The following is a 26,316-nucleotide window of genomic DNA, read 5'->3' on the forward strand; positions in this document are numbered from 1 at the left end:
TGGCTACAAAGACAACATGTATAAAGAATAAAGCAAAAATAAAACATACCATTTGCTTACATGAACTGTTGAAATATTGAATTTATGTGTATATATTCATTCCTGGTATTAGTCATATTTTTCTGCATGACATTTAGTCTTAATAGTCAAGCTTACAATGCCATATTCAAAATCTTGCGAACAACTGCTTTTGAATTTAGAAAATTTTGGACTTTAGAAAGCAATGTAGTACGTATCTCATGTAATACACGTAAGGAGTCTAGGACAGTTCTCATAATCAAATATTGCTTCTATAGTGAAATATTTATAGGGAGTGGAATAGCCTCACATCATTTCAGATCAGACGGTGTTTGAAAACTTGTTTTTTCAGATTTTTGGAATTGCAGGAAAGGGATTGTGGATCTGTATGGATAAAACTTTTTATTAAGAAAAACTATAGGGAAAAATACCATATAATCAAACTAATTCCAAAGTGATAGTCTGAAGAAGCAGTATTATATAAAAGACATTGTTTCTGTTACAGTCTTTCTGTGCCAACTGATCAGGTTTTTCAACTACCAAAATTAACTTTTTAATGCTCTTCCCTCTCTTAACGCACCCTTCCCTAGTTCAGAATTATCCTAGCCAGAAACACCACAACTAAAGCCTTAGAACTCCAGAGAAGTAACTCATTAAACTAATTCTCATTTATCTCAGTTTTTACTTTCTTTGATATTAATATGTTCCATGAACAGTATACTCCATAAGGGGCAATCAATACAAAGTTTTGAATGAATAAAGCATTCAGGATATTTTATGTAAGTGGAAAGCACTATGAAACTATGTGTACTCAAGGTACCTATAAGTATTCTAGGTAAAGCTTCAAACATGACCCAACAGTAAGTTTTAAACTCCCTCTTTTTAGGAATTTGAATCTCATAGCATTTGTTCTCATGACTTAGACTGCGTTTATTTTAGAGTTTTCTTCCTATTGTTCTCTTGATGAGGAACTTTGACACCTATTCTCATATTTTAGAATGTTTCTGATAAAAGCAAAACTTTTCATTTCTAATTCCAGATAGAAGATCTCTCTGATGAAGTCTTCTCCCTAAGACACAAAAAATATGAAGAGAAAGAGCAAGCCAGATGGTCACTATGGGAGCAAAGCAAGTGGCACAGAAGAAACAGCAGGCAGGTGTTGTAAATTTAAACCCCCAAACCATGGAATCCATGTGAAATCTACAATAATTCTGCATTAATAACATAACAAGGGAGACAACTAAAAACAAAGAAAACATACGGTATAACATCTACTGTTGGTGTGCTAGAAGTGAAACACTGCATATACTGCATTTACATTCAAAATATATTCAAGCTACTTACATAATGATGAGAGGACCTTTATATTTTACTCCACTTTATTTCTCATGCTAATATCAGCCTCAGTAATAGATTTAACTGAGCAAATAATGTGAAAATTCTCCATAAATAGGTCATTTCTGTGTACTACAATGGCGGACCTAATACTAGGGATTAGAATCTGGGTAATCTGTAACACAACCATTTCAAAAATGTTTTTCTTAAAAAGAAACAAACAAACCAAAAAAACCCTCAGGAGACCTATCCAGGGTAAAAAGCAAATAGGCTAAAATACTTAGAACATGACTTTGAGTGAAGGGAGAATAAATCCTAAAAACATAATTAGTAGTCATGTATTTGAGAAAATCTCTGGTATTTTATATTTAATTGGACTATGTTTTAATATAACCAAAACTCAAAATGCAAGATCATGTTGAAATCTAGTAGTCACTGTGGTGTGGGACATCCTTTCATTTATTTAGTACTTAGAAAACACATTTCTCTGTTTAGGTCTAAAGATATTCAGATTTGTTGTAGATCCTTATTCTAAGGGTCATCCTAACCTACATGAGATTCTGTTCTCAACTTTCTCCACATTCCAGAGATATAATTTTCCAGAGGAAAATGTGAATCGAGTCCTTCATGGATGATAGTACAATAATGATAGATACAATAATCAGACTATTAGAGTCAAGTAACTGTCTTTTCCTGTTTTCTGGAAAAAACAAACAAAAAAACCAAACCGAAAAACCTGAACTGTGACAAAACAAAAACCACTATAATAATTTGACAAAAGATTTCATAAAATACTATTTAAACCTTTGAGATGTGAGGATAATAACATCAGGAAGACCAGATGAATTTTTAAAAATCTTTTGGGCAGAACTCTTTAAAAGAAAAGCTACCGAGTTAAACTGACTTTATGAATAACACCTTAGGTTGTTCATAAAATGTTAAGACATCAACAAATAATTAAATATTTTCTTGATTTTCCTGCTAGAGCTTACAGTAAAAATGCTGAAGCACAGGACTTGCTTTTGAAAGAATACCCTCATGACTTTAGTAGCCAGCAGCACTGTGCTGCTGAGAGTCCCGCTGAGCCTCCTTCAGAGAGCCAGGATCCCAGTACACACGGCTCACCTTCACTAGGTCAGGCTCGAGAGATCAAGGTAAGACAATTATACATAACTAGTTAAACCTCCTTTTAATTGACTTTTAAACTTTGAAAAACTTGTTTATAAAATTGCTTGTTGCTGATTAAGGATTCATCATCACATAACAAATTCAGTATGACAGTCCAGTACAGAATACTGGGTATAGGAATCAGAGGATCTGTATTCCAGCATTCCAGTTCCATCACTAACTACAGAAACATCCCTGTCTTTTTATGTAACATGTCAGTACCTAATTCCACCTATTCACTTATGTTAGAAAATGGGATTTCTATGAAAGTTTCATTACAAACCAAATCAGATTCAACAGAATGACACCTAGCATATAATAAATCTTAGATATTTCTCTTCCCCTTATAAAAGATTTTTACGTCTCCCCATCTGTCCAGTTTTAACCTCAATGGGAGTGTTTTCTAACATTGCATCTATAAAGTTCTTGCTCTTAAGTAGATGCTGGAAAAAAGAACCATGTCTAGAATCAAGAGTAGAGATGACAGAAACTAACAGGCAAGTCATAGAATGCTCAGGGAAAGAAAACAGGTTAAGAAAATAGGTTAAGAAAACTATGTAACTGAATGGGAAAACGGTCAGTAGGTGTCTGTAATAATGATGGGATGAAAATAGAGATACTAAAGTAGAAGATGCAAACACTTTTAAAGGGCCTTCCCCAAAGTGCTCCTAGGCTGAAAATGAAGACCAGTGCCCTAATGGCAGCATTTCCCTCTTCATGGAAGAGGCAAAGTGAAAAAATAATTCCCAAAGGTCCCTAAATAATCCTCAGTATGTTCCATTTTGAGTTGCTAGATACTCCAGACCGAATGAGAATTTGTACTTTTATGTGCTAAAGACAGAACAATGGTTATTATAAAATTGACATCTACAGACTGAGACATGAACTTAAACAAATTAGGTGAAACTTAACTGAAAATGTTTTCTCTTCCAGTCTTTGTGGTGGGAACGACGGGCTTTTCCACTGAAGAATGAAGACATAGAAGCCTTATTATGCCAAGATGAAAAAAATGATCAGATTCGAAGATCAAGCCCAGCTTTCCATGGTGAAGTCTTCTGTACCAGTACACAAGAGAACAGCCACTATCCAAAAAGGCAGGCAGATGGAACGGAAGAATACAAAAACCTTGGTCTAGGACTTACTCATGTTAAAAAAAACAGGTGACAGGGAATAGGTTAAAAAAACTATGTAACTGAACGGGAAAACGGGAGAAAAAAATACGCCCTGTTCTCCATCCCCTACCCCCTCCACAGTCACAATTCCAGAGTAAGAGCATGTAGTGCATGGATTATTCTTTTATGCTGTTTATGAAACAGGCAAGTTATATCTCATTTTCCTTCCTGAACCACAGGAGTAACTAGCTTTTCACCTACAGACAAGTGCTAGTCATTTGTGTTTGATGCAAATCACAAGCACCAGAAAATTAACTGCTGCAATTTGATGTCAGGTCACATTACTGAGAAAATAATTTTTAAACAACTTACATCCACACACACACACACACACACACACATACATATACACATATCTGTGCATCAAATGACAGCTCTTCTTTTTTCTATACACATGGTTATTCTTTACATTGCCGCAGAAATATATTAATATAAAAATGTGTATAGAGTATACATGCATAATACATATACAAATATAAGTAGTTTTAAAAGACACTGGCAGTGACCACTCCACTTGAAAATGCATGTAAGAACCCCGTGAAATATAAGCTGCACTATAAATAAAGAAGCGCAGATTTCCAGTGGTATTGGACATCTAGAAGTCTTCACTATGCAGAAGGAAATCTTTCTTAACCAGTAGAAGTTATTTATGGACATTTCTATACCAGATAACACAATTCTCCTTTATTTGAAATCACTGATATCTGCTGGGTTAAACACAGGTTTTCTATTCACTCCTAACAGAATAAGAAAAGCAAAGTAGAGTTAAATATTGGTGTATTTTAAAACTCAACTTGAGTTTTATCTATTTTATGTATCTCATGAAGAGAAAACACCCGATTTAAAATGAGCAACAAACAGGAAATTCCTGTTAGTGTATTATTGTACTTCTAGTTAATTTGGTAATTCCTTACTATTGCTTACTCTATTCAAATAAGCATCTATTCTTACTTGTATCCTAGAGTGAGAATTAAAATTCTTAAAAGGTTAATGCTTCAACATTGGATACTGAAGTGTACATTAAGTAAAATTCCTTTTCACACTATTACATCAGTTTTTTTCTATGTAAAAATTGAGGACGATTTATATGAATCGCTTTTTCTCATGTAAAAAGGTTATTCAAGTTGTACCCATATGACTGACAATCCTAGCCATCTGGCCTAATCTAGGGGATCTGACCCTAAGTTTTTGTTAGGGATTGAAAATTGTACTAGTCCCTTTAAAGAAGAAAAAAAAAATTTCCAATACTGACAAATTTTTGCTTATAGTTTTACTGTACATTTATTTTTAAAAAAACAAAACAAAAGCCAGAACAAACCCAAGTTGTCCAGGCAAATAAACTCATTTTTTTTGTCATGTCTGACATTATAATCTTCTATGTAAGTTTTTTAATTAAAGTTATTTCTATATGCCGTGTGTTGTCTGATTTGATTAAATGTCGTCACCTGTGTGGCACAAGCCTTTCCTAAGCCAAAATAAAAACAAATTTTTACCTTGTAACACAGAAGAAACCAAGAACTCTATTCTATGCTTAACTGTTAACATTCTTATTTTCCAAACCTTATTTCTCAAAATACACAGTAGCCTGAAAAAGTTTAATGACACTGGTCCTGTTATTTCTTGCCATGTGTATTACCCAGCAAGAGTATTTACAAGAACAAAGTAGTTAATATAGATCTACTGTTGAAGTGTAATCTGGGGCACAGTCATAAATACGAATTAACTCTGTACCTTGTCATATATTAGCCTACCTGGTCTGTCTTGGATTAATAAGATACATATCCTTGGAGTCAAAATCCATAGTTGCAGAATATTCTCAGCCATCTGGTTTTGCTACAGGGTAAAGTTAGACTGGAAATAAGATAATGTTAAGTAAAAGAAGCTTCCTTTGCTTGCTTAAGCCACTCCCCAATGGCTTTATCTGTAAAAAGAGTACAGACCAGAAATCCTATGCTTTACTGGATCCTTTCCATGGTACCAGCCTGTTGATAAGCTTTAGTTTCTTCATTTTTTAAATGGGGACAAACATTCATAGGACTGATCTGTAGGTTTAATGAGATTATATTAACATAATTTATAATCTACAAAACATAAATTTATATAATGATAGCTACTTTGTACTGAGCATCCTCAATTCTACTACCCTACAATTCTAGGAATAGTAGTGGAAGCTTTACATATATAATAGTATTTCTTAATCCTCAACACAAACCCACACTGTTAATTATGATTACATTCAATGTAAAAATCAGTTAATAGAGGCTCAAAGAGGTTGGCTGGTTTGGTCTGCTAAGGTCAAACAAATAGGGGAAGAGTCAGGGTTTAACTTAATATTACTTCCAGATAGAGGCCTTCCTCTCCTTTTAAGCATAGAGCTAGCAAAACGTTATTTTATGTCCTTAAGAACAGTGGATGTAATTAAGAAAAAGTAGAAATGGGGTTGGGGGTGGGGGAAGGGGAGGAACCACTGAATAACCTGCCTCTAGCAAAGCTAACAAAAAAAACACCCTGATAAAACTTGTGCTTGTATTTTAGAATGGACTACCTGAAAATCCCTGGGCTTCATAATAAACTGCTTTTATTAATGTATCAAACATAAGGTGCAAAGTAAAAAATAGATGTTTCTGAAGCTAGAAGAGGCATCCCAGCCAGATCCAAACTTAGTTATCATGCATATACACAAATCGAAAATGACACGAAACAGGAAAAACAGGACTTCCTTTGCTTTCAGAAAACAGCCAAGAAACAAAAGAAAATTCTCTTTAGAAATTCAGAAAAAAACATTTCTTTTCATAGTAGCTAATATGCCTTCCTTAGGCATTAAGACACATTTCTGTTCATACCCTTAATACAGCCATATTTTTACTCTTTATAAAAATCAAGTCTCCCAGTAAAAACTGTATTTTACCACACTAATCTTTAAATTTCCTCACTAAAAATATACACACCAATTTCTAACCTCTTGGAACATTCTGCATAATGGATTTTAGTCACAGGAATGAATAATTGCTTAGAAAAGCAGCACTGCCTCAACTGTGGTACGATTTGGTAGTCAATATTCTTATTTTCCAGTAAAAAGGAGATCTCGTGAGCAGAAACACTGGACTCCTTGTGGCTTCATCGATCAAGAGAACGTTTCTGAGCAGCTTCTGAGCAAACATTTCTTAACATGTTGATCACAGATCTGGGGTCTTCACTCCTCATAATGGCACTGCCAGACACTATCATGTTAGCTCCTGCCTGGAAAAAGTAAACACTTAGGTTATCCCTCAAAAGAAGATGCAGAAAACCTAAAACGGAATTCCTGGACTAGAGTTTCCACCCTTGCAGTTGGCAGTCAGCACTTTAATTGTACAAAAACCACTCTGAGATGAACATACTTAAGTAGCTTAGTTCAATGAAGAAAGAAGTTAAAATGCTTAAATGAGGATGTGAAATTATTTTTAAGTGTGTCTAAGAAATCACTGACTTTTTGGTAACCCCCCCTTTGTAAACTACACTGCATCTTCGCTAATATTTAGGTAAGGTTTAAAAACCTTTAATCCTCAACTCTATTAAGGTTTTCCCCATATATACCAATGCCCCCACAGCTCCTTAAAAAATCAATCTTTTTATCTTTGAATTATGTACAGGAATTGGTAGGTAGTCTAAAAGGACAACCACTGCTAAAATGTGAAATGATCCATAAACCAGGGCAACATTAAATTTAAATAAATTCTCATTTTGATGCCAGAAGGAATGGAACATCTTATGTATGCTTCACTGCAGTCCAGGATGGTTTTGAGGTGGCTTAAAAAAGCTTTTCAGATGTTTTTCAATATGAAAGCAAAGAAATCAAAGAGTAAAACCAAATCAAATGAGTCCAAATTTATCTCTGAGATTCCTAGGATTTGACTCAAGGAGGGAAATCCAATCCGTTATGTGATTCAGTGTTAAAAGAAAGGGGGGACTATTGGGAGAACCGCTGAAGCTGAGGAAAATTTCTCCAATGAGAGAGAGACTGTCACTCTATGATACACTGCACTACATCTCTAATAACACTCCTCATAAAAATGAAAAAATCTTAGTTTTATAGGGTTACAATTGAGCATGTCTCTTAATGTAAGCAGGAACAGCATTAATGACAAAACACAGTTCAGTAAAAAAGAATTCCACAAGGGGTCAAGGATATATGCTCACTAATCATCTGGCCAGCACCTCCTCCATAATGACCACAGCCAAGCTTGTGTAAGTATCAAGCAGCAAAGTGTGGCATTTGTACAAAACACTGGAAGTGCAGATTGGACCATGCTGCTTAATAAAAGCAGGTCACATAAACTTTAATCACCTGCAATGCTACAGGGAGGGCTGGCATGCTTTTATGAAGTTCAGGAGCCTAACTCAGCTTGGCTAGCCACTTGGAAAAAAACTCATCCCACCTCTACAGATGGACAGAAGTACCCAGAGATCAGGTCTAGATTTTCATCAGACATGGCTCTAGTCATTTCTTGCAAGGGACAAATTAGTAGCTAATACACCTAAGCTCAACAGAGTAACATATTCCCCCCTTTACCTATTTTGGAAAACTGTCTCACTCAAAGGCCCTAGAACTTCTCGATACTCCACAGGCTGGCATCCAGCATGTTCCTTTTCAAAGAATTTTTTCATCATTACTGAGATAACCAGGACTTAAAAATTTAATGATTATGTGATTTCAGAATATTCACTTATTGCTCTTTATTTTCCTAGTTTTACATTTAAACAAAACAATACTTTTCCAAGAAAGAAAGGCTATTTAGGAAATGTAGGGGCAATCTCTTTGGCATACAAGACCTGTCCTGGCATTATGTTTGATAGGAAACTGGTCTAGGTGGCAGTCAAGAAGCAGTCTCACCTCTGCGCATTTATGGATGGTATCAGGACCTACTCCACCATCAACCTCAATGTCCAAAGACGGGAACTGAGTCCTCAACCAGTGAACCTAGTTATACACCAGGAAACAAGTGGATACGTAGAGGGAAAAACACCAAATAAAAAAATCACATAGCTAATATTAGCCACTAAAATATAACTCCAAATGTCTCACACAATTACACAATAACTTTATATCAACACAAATTATGATTGGGGAGAGCCACCTTTTAATGTACTGAAACAAACTAAATTTTATAAAAGCAGCTTTTCTTTTTGCTTGGCAAATGGCATTCAATTTGTCATGGCTTTGCAGAAAATATACTTCACGGAAGTAAGACAAAGACAAAACCCTCAATATTCAATGAAAACTCCCAAGAGATCTAAAGGTTACAGAGATAAAGTTTTGAAAAAAAAAATTCCAAGACTAAGATATAGTATCTTTTCTGATTTCCAAACCTAAATCTCTTAGGGCATTTCTCATACCATATTCCAACGATATGTAGGCATCCCCATCTCCCCACCTTCAGAACAGGACAGGGCTAAACATGCAAGTAGTCCAATACATGCTCACTGAATGAACATACACAATAAAAGCCTTACCCCCTGAACCAAATCCTTCTTTTACCTTTGGCATCATATCTTCCATGAATTTCTGTCCTCCAAACCCAGGTTCCACTGTCATAACCAAGGCCATATCTATCTGATTAGCCCATGGTGCCAAATACTCAACTGTAGTTCCTGGCTTAATAGCAAGGCCAACCTGTAAGAGAGACAAATCTGCTATATCACATCAATAATTATTTCCATATTACATTATTTTGGCATATCAGGCCCAGTAGAAAGGTCTATTCTTAAAGAACAGAATACATACATAAATGGAATATATAAATTGTTCAGACTATTTTTTTTTTAAAAAGTCAACAAGGACATCAAAAGTAAATGTTTCTAAAAGGTAATTTCAGAAAACATTAATCAAATGTATTAATCTTATCTGACAAACAAGTTATACTTAAACTCTAGCTTCAAAGCTGAAGAACAGTTGCCTAAGTCCGGTCTTCTCCACCTATCATTTCCAATCTTCCACCACATCTTCCCAACTCTGAGAATGAATAGTATAAAACATTACCGTCACCACTGAGCTCTCACCTTCATTCCGTTTTCCCGAATATCTTTGATCAAAGCCCCTGGGTTCTCAGTAGCCTCGAGATGAAAGGTATACTGATTGGCTCCTGCTACAGCCATTGGCTTTACCCACTGTTCTGGCCTGGACACCATCATGTGCATGTCTGGAAAGAAGAGATATATCCCCTATGTATTACTATAAGGAAAATAGCTGGCTCATACTATTGAAGCCAGCCTGTAGTTTTTGCTATCTCAGATATGAACTCTTCTGACATCATGAGAATTGTTAAATATACAGATGTTACACTTCTGTATAGATAACTTCCCTTTATCCTGAAGATAAGGTTTTGGTTAAATCACTTACCAAAAAAACCCTCACATTTTTCCACAAAAATCCTATGGCGTTGTTTATGAAAAGTAATAACTAGAAATCAGGAAACCTAGGCTAGGAAGTTCTATTCTAAAAAACTTGAAGAAGTCATATGATCTCTGTGGATTGGCTTCCTCATTTATAAGAGAGCTAAATTAAGTGATTCTTCCCACCAATATTCCATCGAGCACTTGCTACACCATTAACTTTTCTAGGCCGTAGGGGTAGAGCAAAAAAGACAAAATTTCCTGTCACAGGGATTACATTCATAGTGGGGGAGACAAACAAAAGGAGCGAATGCAGTACACACTAGGTTGGTAGTCAATAAGGCCAGTGTGGCTGGGGTGGCGGGAGCACTGAGGAGAGAAGATGAGGTCAGAGAAGCACCGGATGAGAGTACAGAGCTCCGCAGGCATCGGGTTTTATTCTGAATGACACAGAACAAACACTGCAGGACTTTGAGTGAAGTGACACGATCCGACTTAGATGGCCAAGGCAATAAACCCAGCAACTGAGGATGGCAAGCAGTAGTGGGGATTCTGCTATGTTCAGAAGGCGGGGCAAACGGGCTGCTGTGGATCAGATGTGCAGTGAGAGAAGAGTCAGGTGGTGCAAAGGTCTGGGCCTGAGGAGCTAGAATATAATAGCCATCAAGCTGAGAGGCAGACAACTGCAAGAGGAAGAACAGACTTAAGAGGGAAGGACACATCTACCGGAAGAAGCCTGCCACACATCCTAATTCTAAAGCTCGAATCACATAAATATGTTTGGGAAGAAATGGGCATGGCCTTCTTAAAGATGCTGACTTAGAACACTTCACAAGGAGAGGGCAGCTTCAAAGAAGTGAAAACAAGAAATAACACTGGGAAGAAGAAAACAGTAAACACTCCCATGCCAGATAGATGGTAGTGAGGAGAGTTTTGAGCTTTTTGTTTTGTTAGAGGGAGCACATTTCTGATACAGCAATGCTATATTAAAGAAAAAATTTCTAGTATTCCAGAACTCAATAACTAAGACTATAAAATGCAACAAGGCCTTGAAAAATGTCAGGAAAACAGAGTATACAGCCTGATTAATGAAGCCAAGCCTAACATTTATATTTCTAAACTAATAAAAGTAACAAAAATAAAACATATTTTAATAGGAAAATCTTTGTTTTTAAAAGATAAGCTCAATCTGGTGTTTTTTTTTTTCTTCCTTTGTATTATAAACAAGAAAAATTCAATCTGGTTTAAAAGATCAAGTTTACTCATTCCTAAATTACCAGACTAGACTGCTAAGTCATCCCTATCCAATCTCTAGCATAGTCGCTACTAGCAGCCTTCACTGAACATTCTCTAGTGTTCAGGGAACTGATGGCTTAGGGAATCTGTGTATACTTAAGACACAGACTTCAAATGTTCTATTACCAGACTCCCTTTGCACTCTTAAAAATTACTGAAGACTCACCCCCAAAATATTGTTGATGTGGGTTATATTTATCAATATTTAATGTATTATAAACACAAACTAAAAAAAAATTTAGTGTCTACTTATTAATTCATTAAAAAGTAATAAATGATAACAAAAATAATAAACCATCATATGTTAATGTAAGAGTGGCATTATCTTACATTTTTGCAAGTCACTAATTTCTGGCTTAAGAGAAGACATCTGTATTCTCACATTTGCTCTTTCAATCTGCTGCAATCTGTTGTTTTGTATGAAAGAGAAAAAGTGCACAGAAAAGGGAGGAGTACCTACATCCACAGCCTTTTCACTCAAGTGTGGATATTCTTCTATTTCTACCTCAAAACTCAACAAGTGGTACTTTTAGAAAGGTTAGTGGCAACGTGGAATCTGTAAACCCTACCAGTGACCTTTTTGTACTTTGTTACACTAAAACCCATTAGCCTATACTCTGAAAGGCTCTTTTAAGTACTACTGGTTCACTGAGTTACACAGATCTTCCAAGTAGTGACACGTTTCATTATATACTATCCAAAAACCACATTTGTTCATGTCACTACAGATCTTATCAGAAAAGCTATAAGTACTGGGAAGCTGTCAAGCTCACAGCAGCAGATGTTTCCCAAAATTCCAATTTTCACTTGCAAACTCTAACTTTATCAGTGGCAATGAAAACTGATGAGCTGCTTTCCTTGAAGTGACAGATCCACTTAGTCAATTTTAAAGAAAATGTCAGTTAAATATCCAAGTCTGATAACCACAGTTCATCTGTCAACAGCTCTTTCAAGGGAAAATGGTATTCATGAAAAAATCAGCACTTTCAGTTCACAGTTCAAAACAATGGCACAAGTGGTTTTCCTCGAGGAAATCATCATCCTCCAGGATTCAACAGAAGTGCTTTATATGTACTTCCCACTTTATCACATAAAATACTAAAGAGACATGCACTCAAGGATCAAGATTTACTAAGTCAATCACTTGTACCAATTCATCAAGGATATTTACTATGAATGTATGGCAAGTAGGAATATCTCGACTACCTGTATAGATCAGTATCACTGCCTTGTCTCAGGCTAAGGCATCAGCAGACTAATTCACCACTGCTTTTGCACCATCAGTACAAATAACGGCAAATATTAGTACTAATAATTTACAAATCAAACTACAAATAGTTTTGAAGTCATGGACCACCTGAAAAGGACTCCCACGAGTCCTCAGACCATACTTGAAGACCACTGATTTAAATAAGAGCAAAAACGACTTCTCCCTACCAATGTACTTCTTAGATGGTAAATTCTACTCAATACTGCAGCTGAAGAGTTAAAAGCCTTAGCAGTTATACATACAACTTGTGATCTAACTCCTAGGATACATCATGTATCAATTATCCAACAACCAGTATCTAAGAATTAAACAAATAAAAACATATACTATAAAAAACAAAGGTCACAAAAGCCAAACACTAAAAATATGAAGTCCATTCATCTTTACTTGAGATTCACTTCTGCAAAGATTGATTAGCAAGTTTATCAGCAAATAAACTAAAAACAGGAAGGAAACACAGATCATGTGGGGTATTGGCAGCTGAGGTGGTAAGAAAAGAGGCACAGGTAGGAAGGGAGTAAAACAGCAGTGAGAAGTAACACCTGGAGATGAACTAAAAAGGGAGAGAAAAGGAAAAATATGTACGTATTTTAAATCCACGCAAAGCCAGAGTAGAGAATTCTGTGGCCGTTGCAAAAGTGGGGGAAGGAAGGGCACAAAAGGACGCTACTTATTTCATCCAACTCTGATAATCATGAGAGCAAATTTACCCTGGAAAATTCATTTTCCAAAATGTAGTTAAAAAGTTCGGATAATCAGAGGATTATCTTCCATTATTGGGAAATTTCAAAATGGTGCACATGTTGGTGGAACAGTTTCCCTCATGCCACATAAATTAGGTGATAATATACATTTCCTTTGGTGCATTCGAAGTGGATGGAGCCTCCAGCGATGCTGGCAGTGCTCTGTGACTGCAGTGGATGGTACAGCAGTCACAAGCCTCATGTGGTTCCTGAGAACCTGCAATGTGGTTAATGCCACTAAGAAACAGTTCTTAATTTTATTTCATTTTAACTAACTTAAATAGCTACATGTGGCTAGTGGCTACCATACTTTCATAAAACTGGCCCACAATATGTCGGTAAGAAATCTAAGTTTTACTAAATTTATGTAATGAGTTACATAAAAACACATATTTACAAGAACTCACCAAATGTCCCATGTACCAGCGATTTGGCAAGTGAGGCATCACTAACTTAGTTTAAAACAGCAGCAGCAAGGATATGTGTACGAAATCTATGTTCCACAAAAAGTAACTCCTAGGTCACTGTATGATCTTAAAAAACCTTAATCCACATCATCCTATAACACTGGAGTGAAGCATATGTAGACCCCACTTGCAGAAAGTTCCAATTTCCATGAATTGGCTTCAAATCTAGGCCATAAATCAATTAATTCATAAATTCATTTAATGATTACACTGAGCCCCAGCTGTGTGTCTATGTTAAGCTCTAGGAAAACCATAGCAAACAAAGTGGATGAAATCCTGCCCTTAAGGAATTTACTAATAAATTTATTTATTTATTTATTTAATTTATTTATTGGCTGTGTTGGGTCTTCGTCACTGTACACGGGCTTTCTCTAGTTGCTGTGAGAGGGGGCTACTCTTCATTGTGGTGCGCAGACTTCTCACTGTGGTGGCTTCTCTTGTTGTGGAGCACAGGCCCTAGGCGCGTGAGCTTCAATAGTTGCGGCACACGGGCTCAACAGTTGTGGTGCGTGGGCTGAGTTGCTCCATAGCATGTGGAATCTTCCCAGAGCAGGGCTCGAACCCGTGTCCCCCGCATTGGCAGGCGGATTCTTAACCACTGCGCCACCTAGGAAGTCCCCCTTAAGGGGGGATTTAAGTCTGATAAAAGTTATCTCAGATTGAAAGAAATTCTAAGAAAATCAACAAGGTGATCTAACTGGAAAAAGGTTAATGTAGGACAGGGCTCTCTGGAGAAACAACGTATCTGAGGTGGAAAGATGAGGCAGCACTGGCCAAGTGAACACAGCTTTCTAGGCAAAGAGATCAGCCGAAGTGCCCAGGCCCTAAAGGTGAGAGTTTGGCTTCTCACAGGCGGCCAAGAAAGCCCCAGCACAGGGAGGAGGGAAAAGGGAACAAGATGAAACTGGAGGTTGAGAAATCACCCAGCTACTTTCCCTTCACCTGAGCAACACATCAGGCTGCAGATGGCATAACACCCACTTACCAAAGAAAGGGTCCTGGCCTAGCTGCTTTCGGAGACTTTCTACCACAGGGTGACCAAAGGTGATGTTGGGAACAAAATGCCTACAAGACAAACAAAATCTTACTCTGAAAATGTTTTCAATTCAGTTTCTGTATTTTTCTCAATATGTATTCTGATAGGGGTAGAGGAGATTGTGACTGCAACATTCTTCAATTTAGTATTTAACATCATCAGTATTACATACTAAAAATATCTGCATAATTTCAGTTTTACAGAGCAGTATCTCCTTGATATTTCGGCAAATCATAATAATGTCACATGATTTACTCTATGTAACTGTTACAATTCAAAATCCCTAGCAGGTAGAAATGGAAGGATGACAAAACCAAAACCCCAGAAGTCATATGACTTGCCCAAGTCATACACTAGTTAGGAAGTTCAGGACTCTGATACAGTCTCTCAAATCTTCACCTATCACAGGCTGCCTGCGGCTCGTAATCCACCTCTATCACAGGGCACAAAACGACCGTTTATTTAAACTTTCTTAAAGATTCTCAATACAGAAACAGTGTGCATTAATAACCACCATTTACTGAGTGAGGGTTTACAACATACCAGATATTGTACCTTACTTCATTTCATCTTCACAACAGCCCTATGAAACAGATGCTGTGATCCCCACTTGAAGAGCACAGGATACATAACTTCCTTAAGTCATCCAGTTAATAATTTGTTGGGGCAGGATTCAAATTAAGGCTCCCTGATATCAGATCCAAAGTAGTTAACCATTATCTTATTCCAGTCAGTCCTTTTGTTCTATCACCAGCTCACTTTAACATTTAACAAAACCTCCTGTATGTAAGTCCCAGGCTGGGTACTTCAAAGAGTACTGTATTATATAAAGAAATACGTAAATGTTCCTGGTCAACCCAGAACAGCTTACAATCTCACTGGTAAGAGATGGCTAATGACTCACCAGAATTCACTACCATTACAGTATAGTGGTTGGCAGGAAGCCAGCTCAGCCAAGGACCACACTTCCCAACTCCCTTTACACCCAGGTGGCCCATATAACTAGTTCTCACCAATGGACGGAGAGTTTAAGTGACACGTGTCACTGCAACGCCCAGGAGGTTAAGTAATATCCCTTTTCTGCTCTCACTTTACGCTTCTGCCAGTAAAGAGGCCCTTAAGGAATGACGGAGCCACAGGATGGAAGGGGACTACAGTCCTGAATTTCTGCATGGAAGGACATTCACACCGAACTATTACATGAATGAGAAACTTTGTAACATTAAGCCACTGAAATCTGGGCTGCTTGTTAAGATAGTAGGCATTACCCTGTATGAGGACTGCAAGAAAAGCTAAACAGTAACAAGTAGGCAATATAAGGTAAAAACGTTCCAGAGGCAAGTAGAATAGCACTTTTTAAGAAGGAACAGATTATGAGATTTACAGAATAAATAGAATTAGTAAAGTTGGGAAAAGAAAAGAGGCAAGGGCAGAAATAACTAAGTTAAGTTCAAAGAAGTGGGGGACAGTGTTGCCCACCTTGGCTAGTATGAAAAAGGAGGCAGACTGTGTCCCATTAAGGGCATCAAACACCAGGCTCACTGTTTGGACTTCACCCTGATCAGGTGAGGTTTTAAAAGAGAGAAGCAAATGAAAAATAAGATGGAAATAACACAGCAGGAAGATGGACTGGGCAGTAAATTGGAAGAAGGGAGGCAAGACATGTTGGTAGTAAATGGCAAGAAACAGTGAGAATATTAACAAGGACAGTAAGTGACAGGATTTTCTAACTGATGAGATGACGGTGGGGTTGGGGGGGGGGGGGTAGGTTGAAGAGAGAGAATAAACCACGGCCAAAGTCTTGAGCTTAGATGACAGGCAGGCAGAATGAGTGTTAATAAAAAATTAAAATATATACAGGCCAAGCACCATTCTAAACACTTCCAATATATTACATTAACTCATTAAAACCTCACAACAATTCAGTGAGAATGGAATCACTATTATCTGTATCTTACACATGAGAAAATAAGAGGCCCAAGCTCACACAACCAGTAAGTACTGGAGGCAGGAGTTAAATACAGGCGATCTAGCTCCAAAGTTCAGGCTCTTAACTACCAGGTTTGTCTGCTCCTCCACTGACAACTAATAACTAACAGAAAAATAAAGTCCAAGGGAGGAGGAGGGCCTTAAGAGCGAGCAGTCAGGATTCAGGACACACCTGAGAGGGACAGGTAAGCTGGACAGGGACAGACACTTTTACTCTAGAGCACCTTGGTCCTTGGAGGTTGGATTTCTAGTATTTTGGGAATCATTCTACCATTTACCTAAGAGCAGTGACTGCCAGAGTTATGGATACGATGCTTATTAAGTTTACTTAGGACTTGGAGATGAGTCACATAAGAGGCAGCAAGGCCTACTGAATACTACACAAATCTGGGATGGAAAGATCTGGATTTCATTCAGTATTCTTATTTGCTGTGTCGCCTTGGAAGTACTTCTGTTGTCTCAACCTTAGGTTTCATTTATCGTTAAAATAAACATAATAACCACATCCCGAGAAAATGTGAGAATAAAACAAGTACACTTTTACTTCATTGGGAAATAGAAGCCATAATGTCATTCTGAAATAAAGACTGCCAAAATTAAACTGCCATTAGAAAGTGTCCTTGTCTCCCAAAAAACTTATGAAGATTAAGCTATAATCGTTTAGAATACAGGAAAAAGGGATACAATTATTTTGATCTCCCATCATGTTTATAACTTACATACAAAGCAAACCTTTACCAGATCTCCCAACAAGGCAAAGAGAAGGATCAAGGTTGACATAAAATGCAGCAAGACTGTAACCAGAAAAACACTTCCTGTGAGTCAGGAATCACAATCTCATATGCCCACACCTATGCCTATTAGGGTGGGGGGCACTGGCAGGTAACATGGAGGAGTAAAACAGAGCAGATGGAGACAGGGGACAAATGAAGAACATCTGGCCTGGCTAATGGTGGCCCTGTGAGACTGTGGGCCCAGTACTGGAAATCTCTGGAAGATTTTCAAGAGTCAGAAATCTAGTACTAATGTGAACTCTCCCTAGTTTTTAAATCCTCCTAATTTAGAAATTGCTTATCTGCTCTGTTTCTACACTTACGACCAACACATTTCCAGTCACTGTCCTGTCATGACACCTTTATGTTTACATGCTTTCCAATTTTATTTTCCAGAAAATCCACTTATCTTTTATTTCAAATATCCAACCCTATCAGTGCTCCACCCACCAGTGTTTCCACAACTTGGTCTTGACTTTCAAAATGAAGATGTTCAGTTTTAATCAGAAGTGGGGGCTTCAGGGGAAGAGTGGGGACTAGAAACCAATAAGTGCATCCAAGCTCAGTGTAATGTTGGAGATTTTCAAGGGGGCCAGGAAAACGAGAAGCATTGGAGGCAGGGCCTGGAGGGAAGGTAAACTGTGGCTAGCCACCTTGGGAAAGGGAGTCCACAGCCCCTTTTTCATACCTTGGGCCTAGGAGGCACTGCAGCTCAGCCAGGCTCTGCCTCTTCCAGTGGGACACTGAGGAAGGGGCTGAACCTCCTCAAATTTTTTTCCTCCTTTGCAAAAGGGGAATAAAAATAGCTGTTAGCTCAGAAAGTTGTGAAGCTTAACAGGGAAAGGATTTTTAAAATGGTGTATGCAGAATTTAGCTTTTTCAAACCAAGATGTTTCTCAGTAAAGGGGGAAAGGAGTCAATAAAAAACACTTTTAATAAGCTCAGGGTCTGCCACAGGGCTGGGAGGGGCAAAAGAGCTTCCTTAGAGATCCCTCCATTATGATAAAACCATTCATCCAACCAATTATAACTAAGCCTGCCATGGTGCTTTTCCTGCAGAGAATACAGAGGTGAGCCAAAGAAAGTCTCTGCTTTCAGGGAGCTCACAGTACAGCAAGAGAGATATGACATAAACATGAAAAATATAAATTAGTTGTTCTTTGAAAACAGAGAATATCTTAATCACTCTCTGTAAGCCTGATACCCACAGAAGACAATTTCTTTTTTTTTCTTTAAGAACTTTTATTGAGATATAACTGACATACAATAAATTGCATATATTTAAAGTGTACAATTTGATTTTTTTTTTAATGAGTAATGTATACATGGCAATCCCAATCTCCCAATTCATCCCCCCCGACCCCCCGTGCTTTCCCCATTTGGTGTCCACATGTTCGTTCTCTACATCTGTGTCTATTTCTGCCTTGCAAACCGGTTGGTTTGTACCATTTTTCCATATTCCACATGTATGTGTTAATATATGATATTTTTCTCTTTCTCACTCACTTCACTCTGTATGACAGCCTCTAGGTCCATCCATGTCTCTACAAATGTCCCAATTTCGTTTCTTTTTACAGCTGAGTAATATTCCATTGTATATATGTACACATCTTCTTTATCCATTCATCGGTTGATGGACATTTAGGTTACAGAAAACAATTTCTGAGACAAAACAAACTGCTGCATGCTTCCAATCCTGGCTCCACCATTTCCTAGCTGCGAGGTGACAACCTCTCTTTTGACTCCTCACTGTCAAAGCGGTGCTGGTAACAGCACCAAGCTCATAGGGTTGCATGAGATAATTGACAAAAAGTACCAGAACAGAAATAGTCAAGAGCTCATAAAGATTACCTATTGTTGTTATCACTGATATTCTGATCAGTAAACTGGAACAAATTATTTTCTCCATTCATTTACTTACTCATACATGGTACAAGACCGACAACCAAGTTGCTCTCTGGGTCAAATAGACTACACACATATACCTGCAGTCTGTTTTAGCCTGAGACCCTTAAGTGTCTCAGACACAAAATTTTGTCTCATTTTGTGTCTCAGACACGAAAATGTACCTATCCATCTGTGAGGTACACACTCCAGTAATATAACCTGTGAAAGTTCAGGGCTTTCAAGCAAAGGTATCAAAAAAAAAAAAAAAAAAATATATATATATATATATACACACACACACACACACACACACACACACACACATATATATATAAAAGTAAAATTACATATGACAGCAAACTAAAAATTAAGGTTTGTAAGAGGTAATATTTACTTATCTCCTCCCACATTTAGCCTAGAATTCTTAGAACTCTAAGGTCAAGATTTTGCCATTATAGCTTGACACAGTGTTGAGGTAACTAAGTAGAATGCAAAAGAGAAACAGCAGATTTAAGGAGACAAAGACGACAAAGCTGTCATAAAAGCAGTGACATTAAGAAGGCAGGGAAGTGACTGATCATCTTTTGTAAAAAAACCCACGAATTTGCAGATTTGCATGAGAGCACACAGAGACTTCACCTATTTACAATAAATTTATTTTTCTACCCAAGCCAAGGTAATGGCTGTTTTGATCTTATGGCCTGTTATCAGTGGGACTCAGAGAACCACTTAGCAAACCCAAGTTCCAAGCTGCAACTCTGCCACAATGTGTGTAACCTTGAGAGACTCTTAACTGTTTTCTCTAGGTTTTGTTCCTCACTTCATAAGCAACTTAAACTAGCATCATTCTGATTTCAAATAAAATTGATTACGGGCTGTAACTACAGTGCTTAAAAATTACTTACAAAAAACTGACCTCCCTGAAGAGCAGGGTGCCTGAAGAAAAAATAGACAGGAAAATCAAAATTCGAACAATGATACAACAACTAACAATTACAGAGAAATTACCATACGCCAGGCACTGTACGCTACGCGTAGGAGCTCTTTTCATCTTCCAAACATGCCGAAAAGGTAGAGTCTGTTATTACTCCCATTTTTCACAGAACGAAACTGAAGCTCAACGAGGTTAAATGGCTTGTCCCAAGTAATCCAGCAAGTGGCAGAACTCGGGCGTTCTCACTCCAGGTGCCAAGCTTGTCATCGTTACACAAGTCTGTCTTCCCAGCTTTGCCACTAACTAGCTATATGAGCTTGGGCAAGTCATGTCTATCCCCCTGGGCCTCAGTTTCTCCAACTGAAAATGAGAGATGGCTCGTAGAGACTTAAGGTCGCTTCCGGGTGCTAAGCGCTAAAGACCACACATTACGTACGGGGAGGGGGGAGGGGAGCTTTGGGACGCGGTCGCAGTCCAGGACGCCGACTTAGGTCCCCTCCGAGCAGGGCCTCCAGGGCTCCCACCTCAGGTCCCTTCTCAGTACGGCGTTCAGTGAGGCGCTCCGCGGTACAGGGACGGCGTGCACCCGACAGGCACGCAAAGGTGCGCCTATCCAGCCCCACGCGGCAACCCAGACCCGAGCCCCGCGGAGAGTTACCCGTCCATTACATCCAGGTGCAGATAATCCGCCCCAGAGTCCAGCATCCGGAGGCACTCGGCCCCTAAACTGGCCAGGTCGCTGTTGAGGATGGACGGGCCAATCTTGCAGCCGGACGCCATGGTACTGGTTCTCTAGAGCAAGTTACCCCACGAAAGGCCCGGCAAGATGAAGGCGTCGCGCCCCGATTGGCCGCACAGTTTTGGCCCCGCCTTTTCCCCCGTAGAGTCTTCCGGACTCCGCCGGAAGCGGCTGCCCAGAGCGGGGGGAAGTCCCGCCTCTCCTATGGGGAGGGGCCGCCGCTCCGAGGGCTTAGGCGCTCAGCCTCGTGTTGAGGCGCTTTCTTCCTTCCTGTGAGCTTCGTTTTTAAAACAGGGCTTTCAGGTCTCCCAGTCCTCTGAGGAGTTTCTAAATCTTTTTTAGTTTTACTTCCCCTACAGCAGTTCCCTCTCAGCTCTTGGCCTCTTATCACTTTTCTGTTTCTCTATCGTTTGCATATGCCTTCCTTTTCTCTGCACCCCTGTGTATGTCCCAAAACAAACAACACCCTTCTTGGAAGCTGGGATGAAGTGAGAGAGTAGCATTGACATATATGCACTACCAAATGTAAAATAGATAGCTACTGGGAGCTGCTGCATAACACAGATATCAACTCGTTGATGGGTGATGACTTAGAGGGGTGGAATAGGGAGGGTGGGAGGGAGCCCCGGGAGGGAGGGAGGGGATATGCGAATATCTGTGTAGATGCAGCTGACTCACTTTTTTGTACAGCAAAAACTGGCACAACAGTGTAAAGCAATTATATTCCAATGAGGAGCTTAAAAAAAAAAGGAAATATTAAGCCAAGTTAGAAAAAACAAACAAAAACAACAAAACAAAAAAACACCCTTTATTTCTGTTACTCTTTGATTTCTTCTCAAGAGCAGTGGAAGTCTGATTTATAGCAGATACTAGTTGCGTGACTTGGCAAGTCAGTTCTCCCACCTCCAGTTTTCTCGTCTGTTAAAACAGTGCTTAGCGTTTAAGGTTTGTGAATCCAAGTATGTGCCCAGCACCGGATGCCTGGCACTCAGCACAAAACGGTAGTGGTTATTATTATTGTGCTCTGCTTCTGGCCTTCATGCATCTTACCTTCTCTCACAGGAATGCTTGTTGACAAATTGCAATATGTTTACTGTTCAGACAAAATCCAGAACAGGGTAAGAGTGGCGATTTCTCTGCCAAACGTGTCACTGGGTCAGGGAAAGAGACATAGTAAAACTGTAAGGGGGTGGGGGGTGGGGTGGTCTCTGGAGAAAGAAAACCAGGTATGGTTTTCTTAACATAAGAGAAGCCATTTTTGGCCTAAGCTATTTTGTAATCTAAGCCTGGCCATTATGCTTGCCCTTGAATGGGTCTCAGTAATTTTTTTTTAACGGTTCACAATTATTTACTTATTTTCACTTAAAAATTAAAATTTCAAAGGATTAAGAATTCTAATTAATATATGTGGTTAAAGGTACTAGATGTAATAATAGAAATACTATATGTTTTGGGGTAAGAAAAAGTATAAGCTATGGAGGTTTTTTTTTTTTTTAAGGAAAAAGTGATTTTTCTCCTTCCTAAAGGTGGTTATTTTTTTAAAATTGAAGTACAGTTGATTTACAATGTTGTTACTTCCTGATGTACAGCAAAGTGATTCAGTTTTATATATAGTTATATATAGTTTTATATTCAGATATATATACACATATATATTCTTTTTCAGATTCTTTTTTATAGCAATTAATGATCTTAAGGGGACAAAAGAATGCAGAAACAAACACCTGTTATCAGGCAAGAGAAGTAGCAATAGCAAAGATAGTGTATCAGCTGTATATTCAACCAGTTCTTTTTAATGGAAATGATTAGCCTAAAGCCTTAACCACCAGATCAACTGGAACCTAAGAGATGATGATGGTGACCTTTACTCACCCTCATGACTTAAATCAACTAAATCTTGGAGTCTGTCCACTGCCCAAGCCCCTTCATGAATACACATATACCCTTAGAGTAAAACTTACCCAATTTTGCTGTTGGGGAGACACTGCTTTGGGAAAGATCCCCGGTGTTCTCCTTTCTTGCTGCAAGTAATAATTCCTTGCTTCTCCCGATCTTTGGCTTGGTTGTGGCTTTTGTCTCGACACCTAGCAAGAGAGGAACATGCTTTTTCAGGTAACAAATTCACTGAGGGAAAAAAAAAAGAGGATTTAGGAAGAGCATAGCTTAGAGAGTAAGGATAGTGCACTTTGTATAGGAGACAGAACTAGTGGTAAACTTAGATCCCACGGTGGTCCTGGCCACTTTCAGAGAATAACCTGGTCCTTAACATTCCTCCTGGGAAATCTACCAGTCATTCCACATGGTCATACCTGAGCAGAGAAGTCATATTGGGGTACTTGTCTCCCAATATGCCAATTCTGCTTTATTTTGAAAGTTAGGGATGGAAAGCCTGAGTAGAATGAAGATCACTTGGAATAGGAGGGAGGAATTGAAGGTGTCCAATTGAAGGGTGACCTCAGGACAGACTACGAGGGTTGAGACGTTGAGGCAAGCTCCAGGGATCCAAAACAAAAGCACACCCCAGGGACCTAAAGTGAACACTTTCCTGAATGAGTTAACCTATTTCCTATGTTGAAAAATGAGAAACAAAACTCAATCAGGCATCTTAAATGTTTTCAGATTTATTATATGTGCATATTCAAACACAGAAGTCTTATCTTTCATAAATATCTTTCATAAACATTACAGTATTTATTCATATGTATTTTTTCCATGCTCTTTGGTCATTCAGTATTCATAACAAACTTTATACTCATCTGAGGGAAGTTGGCTGTGTAGTCAATCTTTTGTTTTTACCTATAAAATGGCTAATAAAGGATTTTCATCCTGCAGTCACAGTGACTTTTGAAAAATATGGAGGTACCTTATCTGTAATCCTAAATGATCCTAAAATAACATAAGTAAATTTGTCTTAAGTTTTTCCAAATACATTCTGCGCTAAACTTGTTTTTATTCTCCTGAGTGTCAAACCAAACTTTATTTCTGAAATGCTGCAGTTAGGACCCACCGAAGTAAATGAGGAAGTGGGACTTTCTATTCACTGCCAAGACAAGGCCATGGAATTGGAAGTGTGAGGTCACAGGACAACAGCATGACTCAGTGTGATAGCAGCAAATTCCAGAGACTATTAAAGTCTCCTGTATAACTTGAGGAAGGGTATTTAATTTCTATTTTGGACTGTCATTCTCTTTATGACCCTTTCTTCCCTGTAGGTCCCTATATACACTCTATTCCTGTCTCAGACACTCTCAGAGCTAGACAGCAGAGTGGAGAATGTTTTTCATTGACTAAAGGGACAGATCCTAAAGAAGAAAGGAGACATCATCCTGCCTAAGGTACTCTCGGAGGCTTGAAATAGCAAACCAGTTACTTCCAGCCTATTCAACAGGCTCTAACCAGACCTTGAAACTCCACAGGTTTTTTCCTCTAGCGTTGCTTTGCCCATTTATGCTTTTGACACTATAGTTCTCAGCGCCTTGTCCCAATGCACTCAATAACTCAGTTTCCTTTTTGAAAAAAACAAATAATGTTATCTAATAGAATTACAGAAAGCAGCAAACACTGAAAAATGAAAGTAAAATGTTTTGCTGTATAAAATGCTGTATCCAGAATTTGAACTGCTTTAATTGAATCTGAGTAAATCCACACCCAGTATCGTGGATGATACATGCTTATTTCAAGGTCTCTCAAAAGTTAATTTCAAAAGAAGCAACCTCTTGGTTGAGTCCAATTTTTTATACATGGGAAGTAGGTGTCTGTTTTAATTTTCCTCTGACCAAGACAAATATCATAGCTTAAGAAATGATCTAGTATTATCAATACTATATTTATCATTTGTAATAATTAACTTTTAGTCATACTCAATATTTTGAATTACAAAAATTGTTACTTATCTTGAACTTTTTCTAATCTTCCCCGACTTTTTTTTTTTTTTTTAATAATTATTCCTTCAAACTCCAGGTAACAGTATTCCTGAGAATACATCTTGTGACAATCTTATGCACATACATATAGAGATTTTATCAATTACACATAAACATTTAACACATTACATTCAACACATTTAAGGGCACCTTAAAATGGAACAGATGTACACATCTGCAAAATCTCCGCAGTCCCAGCATGAAAACATTCCCACTCTATAAGGCGCTGTTTATCAGAGTGGAGGCTTTTTTGCAAGGTACAACATTACTCAGCTTATTGAAAAAGTTTCCAACAGACTTCCATAACACTAGAGTGAAGGAATCAGGCTAAAAGGCAGACAGGTCAGCATAGTCACGTTCAAACCAGCCCAGTACTTTTAAAATATATATAAAGATATATAGGATTCTGGTCAGATATTTAACAGTCTTCTTCGACCCTTTTACTTTTTAAATATTTGATACAATTATACATAGAGAATTTGAGTCAAGAGTCAAGAAACTGGAACAACACACACACACACAGAGACTCATATAGCCTAGACACTTGTAATTACCAAACATAAGGCCTCTAACACTAAGGGAGCAGCATAATTTTTAATAGGCGAAATATGTCAGCTTAGAAAGAATCATAAAACCACTTACATATATATATTTCTGCATTTGAGAATTCAGCATTAAGTGTAAAATGTCCTGAAAATACTGTAAAACATAGATGAGGTCATTTACCACCTCTGTCCTCTGAAGTTTTAGGTTTGAAATGTTTAGTTTTGTACCTTAACTCACAGATATCTTTCATTCTATTAGTGAATGAGACCAAAACCCCAAATTATATTTGAAAGTATATATCACAATAAAAACAATGCCTGTTTAATAAGCAATTCTAAGAGAAAAATAATTTTCCTTTGTGATTTGGGTGGGTTTAATAGGTCTCCTTTATGTATACATATACCACATCATAGCCAATGTAGTCAAAGTTTAAGTGTACAGAATGGGTTCTAAATTCATTGCAATGTAATCACAGTCTAAACTTTAGCTTGAGGGCTAGAAAACACACACACACACACCCCACCATACCAATTTAGGTATGTATATGAGTTTTTATATGCTTAGAAGTTATGTAACAGTTTTCTAATGTCAACAGTTAAAGTTTTGAAAGTTAACCTTGAACTATATGATGCCAAGCCCTACTATAGGA

General features: G+C 38.0%; 2 protein-coding genes across 26 annotated transcripts in view; one reads left to right on the forward strand and one right to left on the reverse strand.

Annotated features, from left to right (window-relative positions):
- KANSL1L (KAT8 regulatory NSL complex subunit 1 like) overlaps positions 1–4,899 on the forward strand; it is a 146,129-nt gene extending 141,230 nt beyond the window's left edge. For all 14 annotated transcript variants that reach the window (XM_057746054.1, XM_057746059.1, XM_057746060.1 and 11 more), the window contains 3 exons: positions 1,058–1,170; positions 2,339–2,507; positions 3,454–4,899. In XM_057746054.1, the coding sequence (XP_057602037.1) occupies positions 1,058–1,170; positions 2,339–2,507; positions 3,454–3,684 (513 nt within the window). In that variant the 3' untranslated portion in view covers positions 3,685–4,899. The remainder of the gene's footprint in view (positions 1–1,057; positions 1,171–2,338; positions 2,508–3,453) is intronic.
- RPE (ribulose-5-phosphate-3-epimerase) lies at positions 79–21,317 on the reverse strand. Of its 12 annotated transcripts, XM_057746072.1 has the most exons (8): positions 21,129–21,233; positions 20,431–20,461; positions 18,327–18,419; positions 14,826–14,905; positions 9,732–9,871; positions 9,211–9,345; positions 8,566–8,652; positions 4,987–6,932 (listed from the first exon to the last, which is right to left on the reverse strand). In XM_057746072.1, exons 5-8 carry the CDS (start codon positions 9,867–9,869, stop codon positions 6,810–6,812), a joined length of 483 nt encoding a protein of 160 aa, XP_057602055.1. In that variant the 5' UTR covers positions 9,870–9,871; positions 14,826–14,905; positions 18,327–18,419; positions 20,431–20,461; positions 21,129–21,233; the 3' UTR covers positions 4,987–6,809. The 12 variants fall into 12 exon arrangements, with proteins under 12 accessions (XP_057602064.1, XP_057602055.1, XP_057602063.1 ...); XM_057746080.1 differs by lacking the exon at positions 18,327–18,419 and having other exon boundaries at positions 21,129–21,260; XM_057746075.1 differs by lacking the exon at positions 14,826–14,905.
- Positions 21,318–26,316: the final 4,999 nt, after the last annotated feature.

Source organism: Hippopotamus amphibius, chromosome 8 (assembly GCF_030028045.1).
Source record: "Hippopotamus amphibius kiboko isolate mHipAmp2 chromosome 8, mHipAmp2.hap2, whole genome shotgun sequence".
In the NCBI taxonomy this organism is placed as follows: Eukaryota; Metazoa; Chordata; class Mammalia; order Artiodactyla; family Hippopotamidae; genus Hippopotamus; species Hippopotamus amphibius.

Bases quoted from the DNA above. Each gene is read 5' to 3' on its own strand.
- RPE (XM_057746069.1), bottom strand. From the start codon at position 21,239: ATGGCGTCCGGCTGCAAGATTGGCCCGTCCATCCTCAACAGCGACCTG. The intron at 14,906-21,117 runs GTAACTCTCCGC...TTTGTCTTGTAG, and splicing joins CACCTGGATGTAATGGACGG to GCATTTTGTTCCCAACATCA. The intron at 9,872-14,825 runs GTAAGTGGGTGT...TCTTCTTTCCAG, and splicing joins AGGCCAGGACCCTTTCTTTG to ACATGCACATGATGGTGTCC.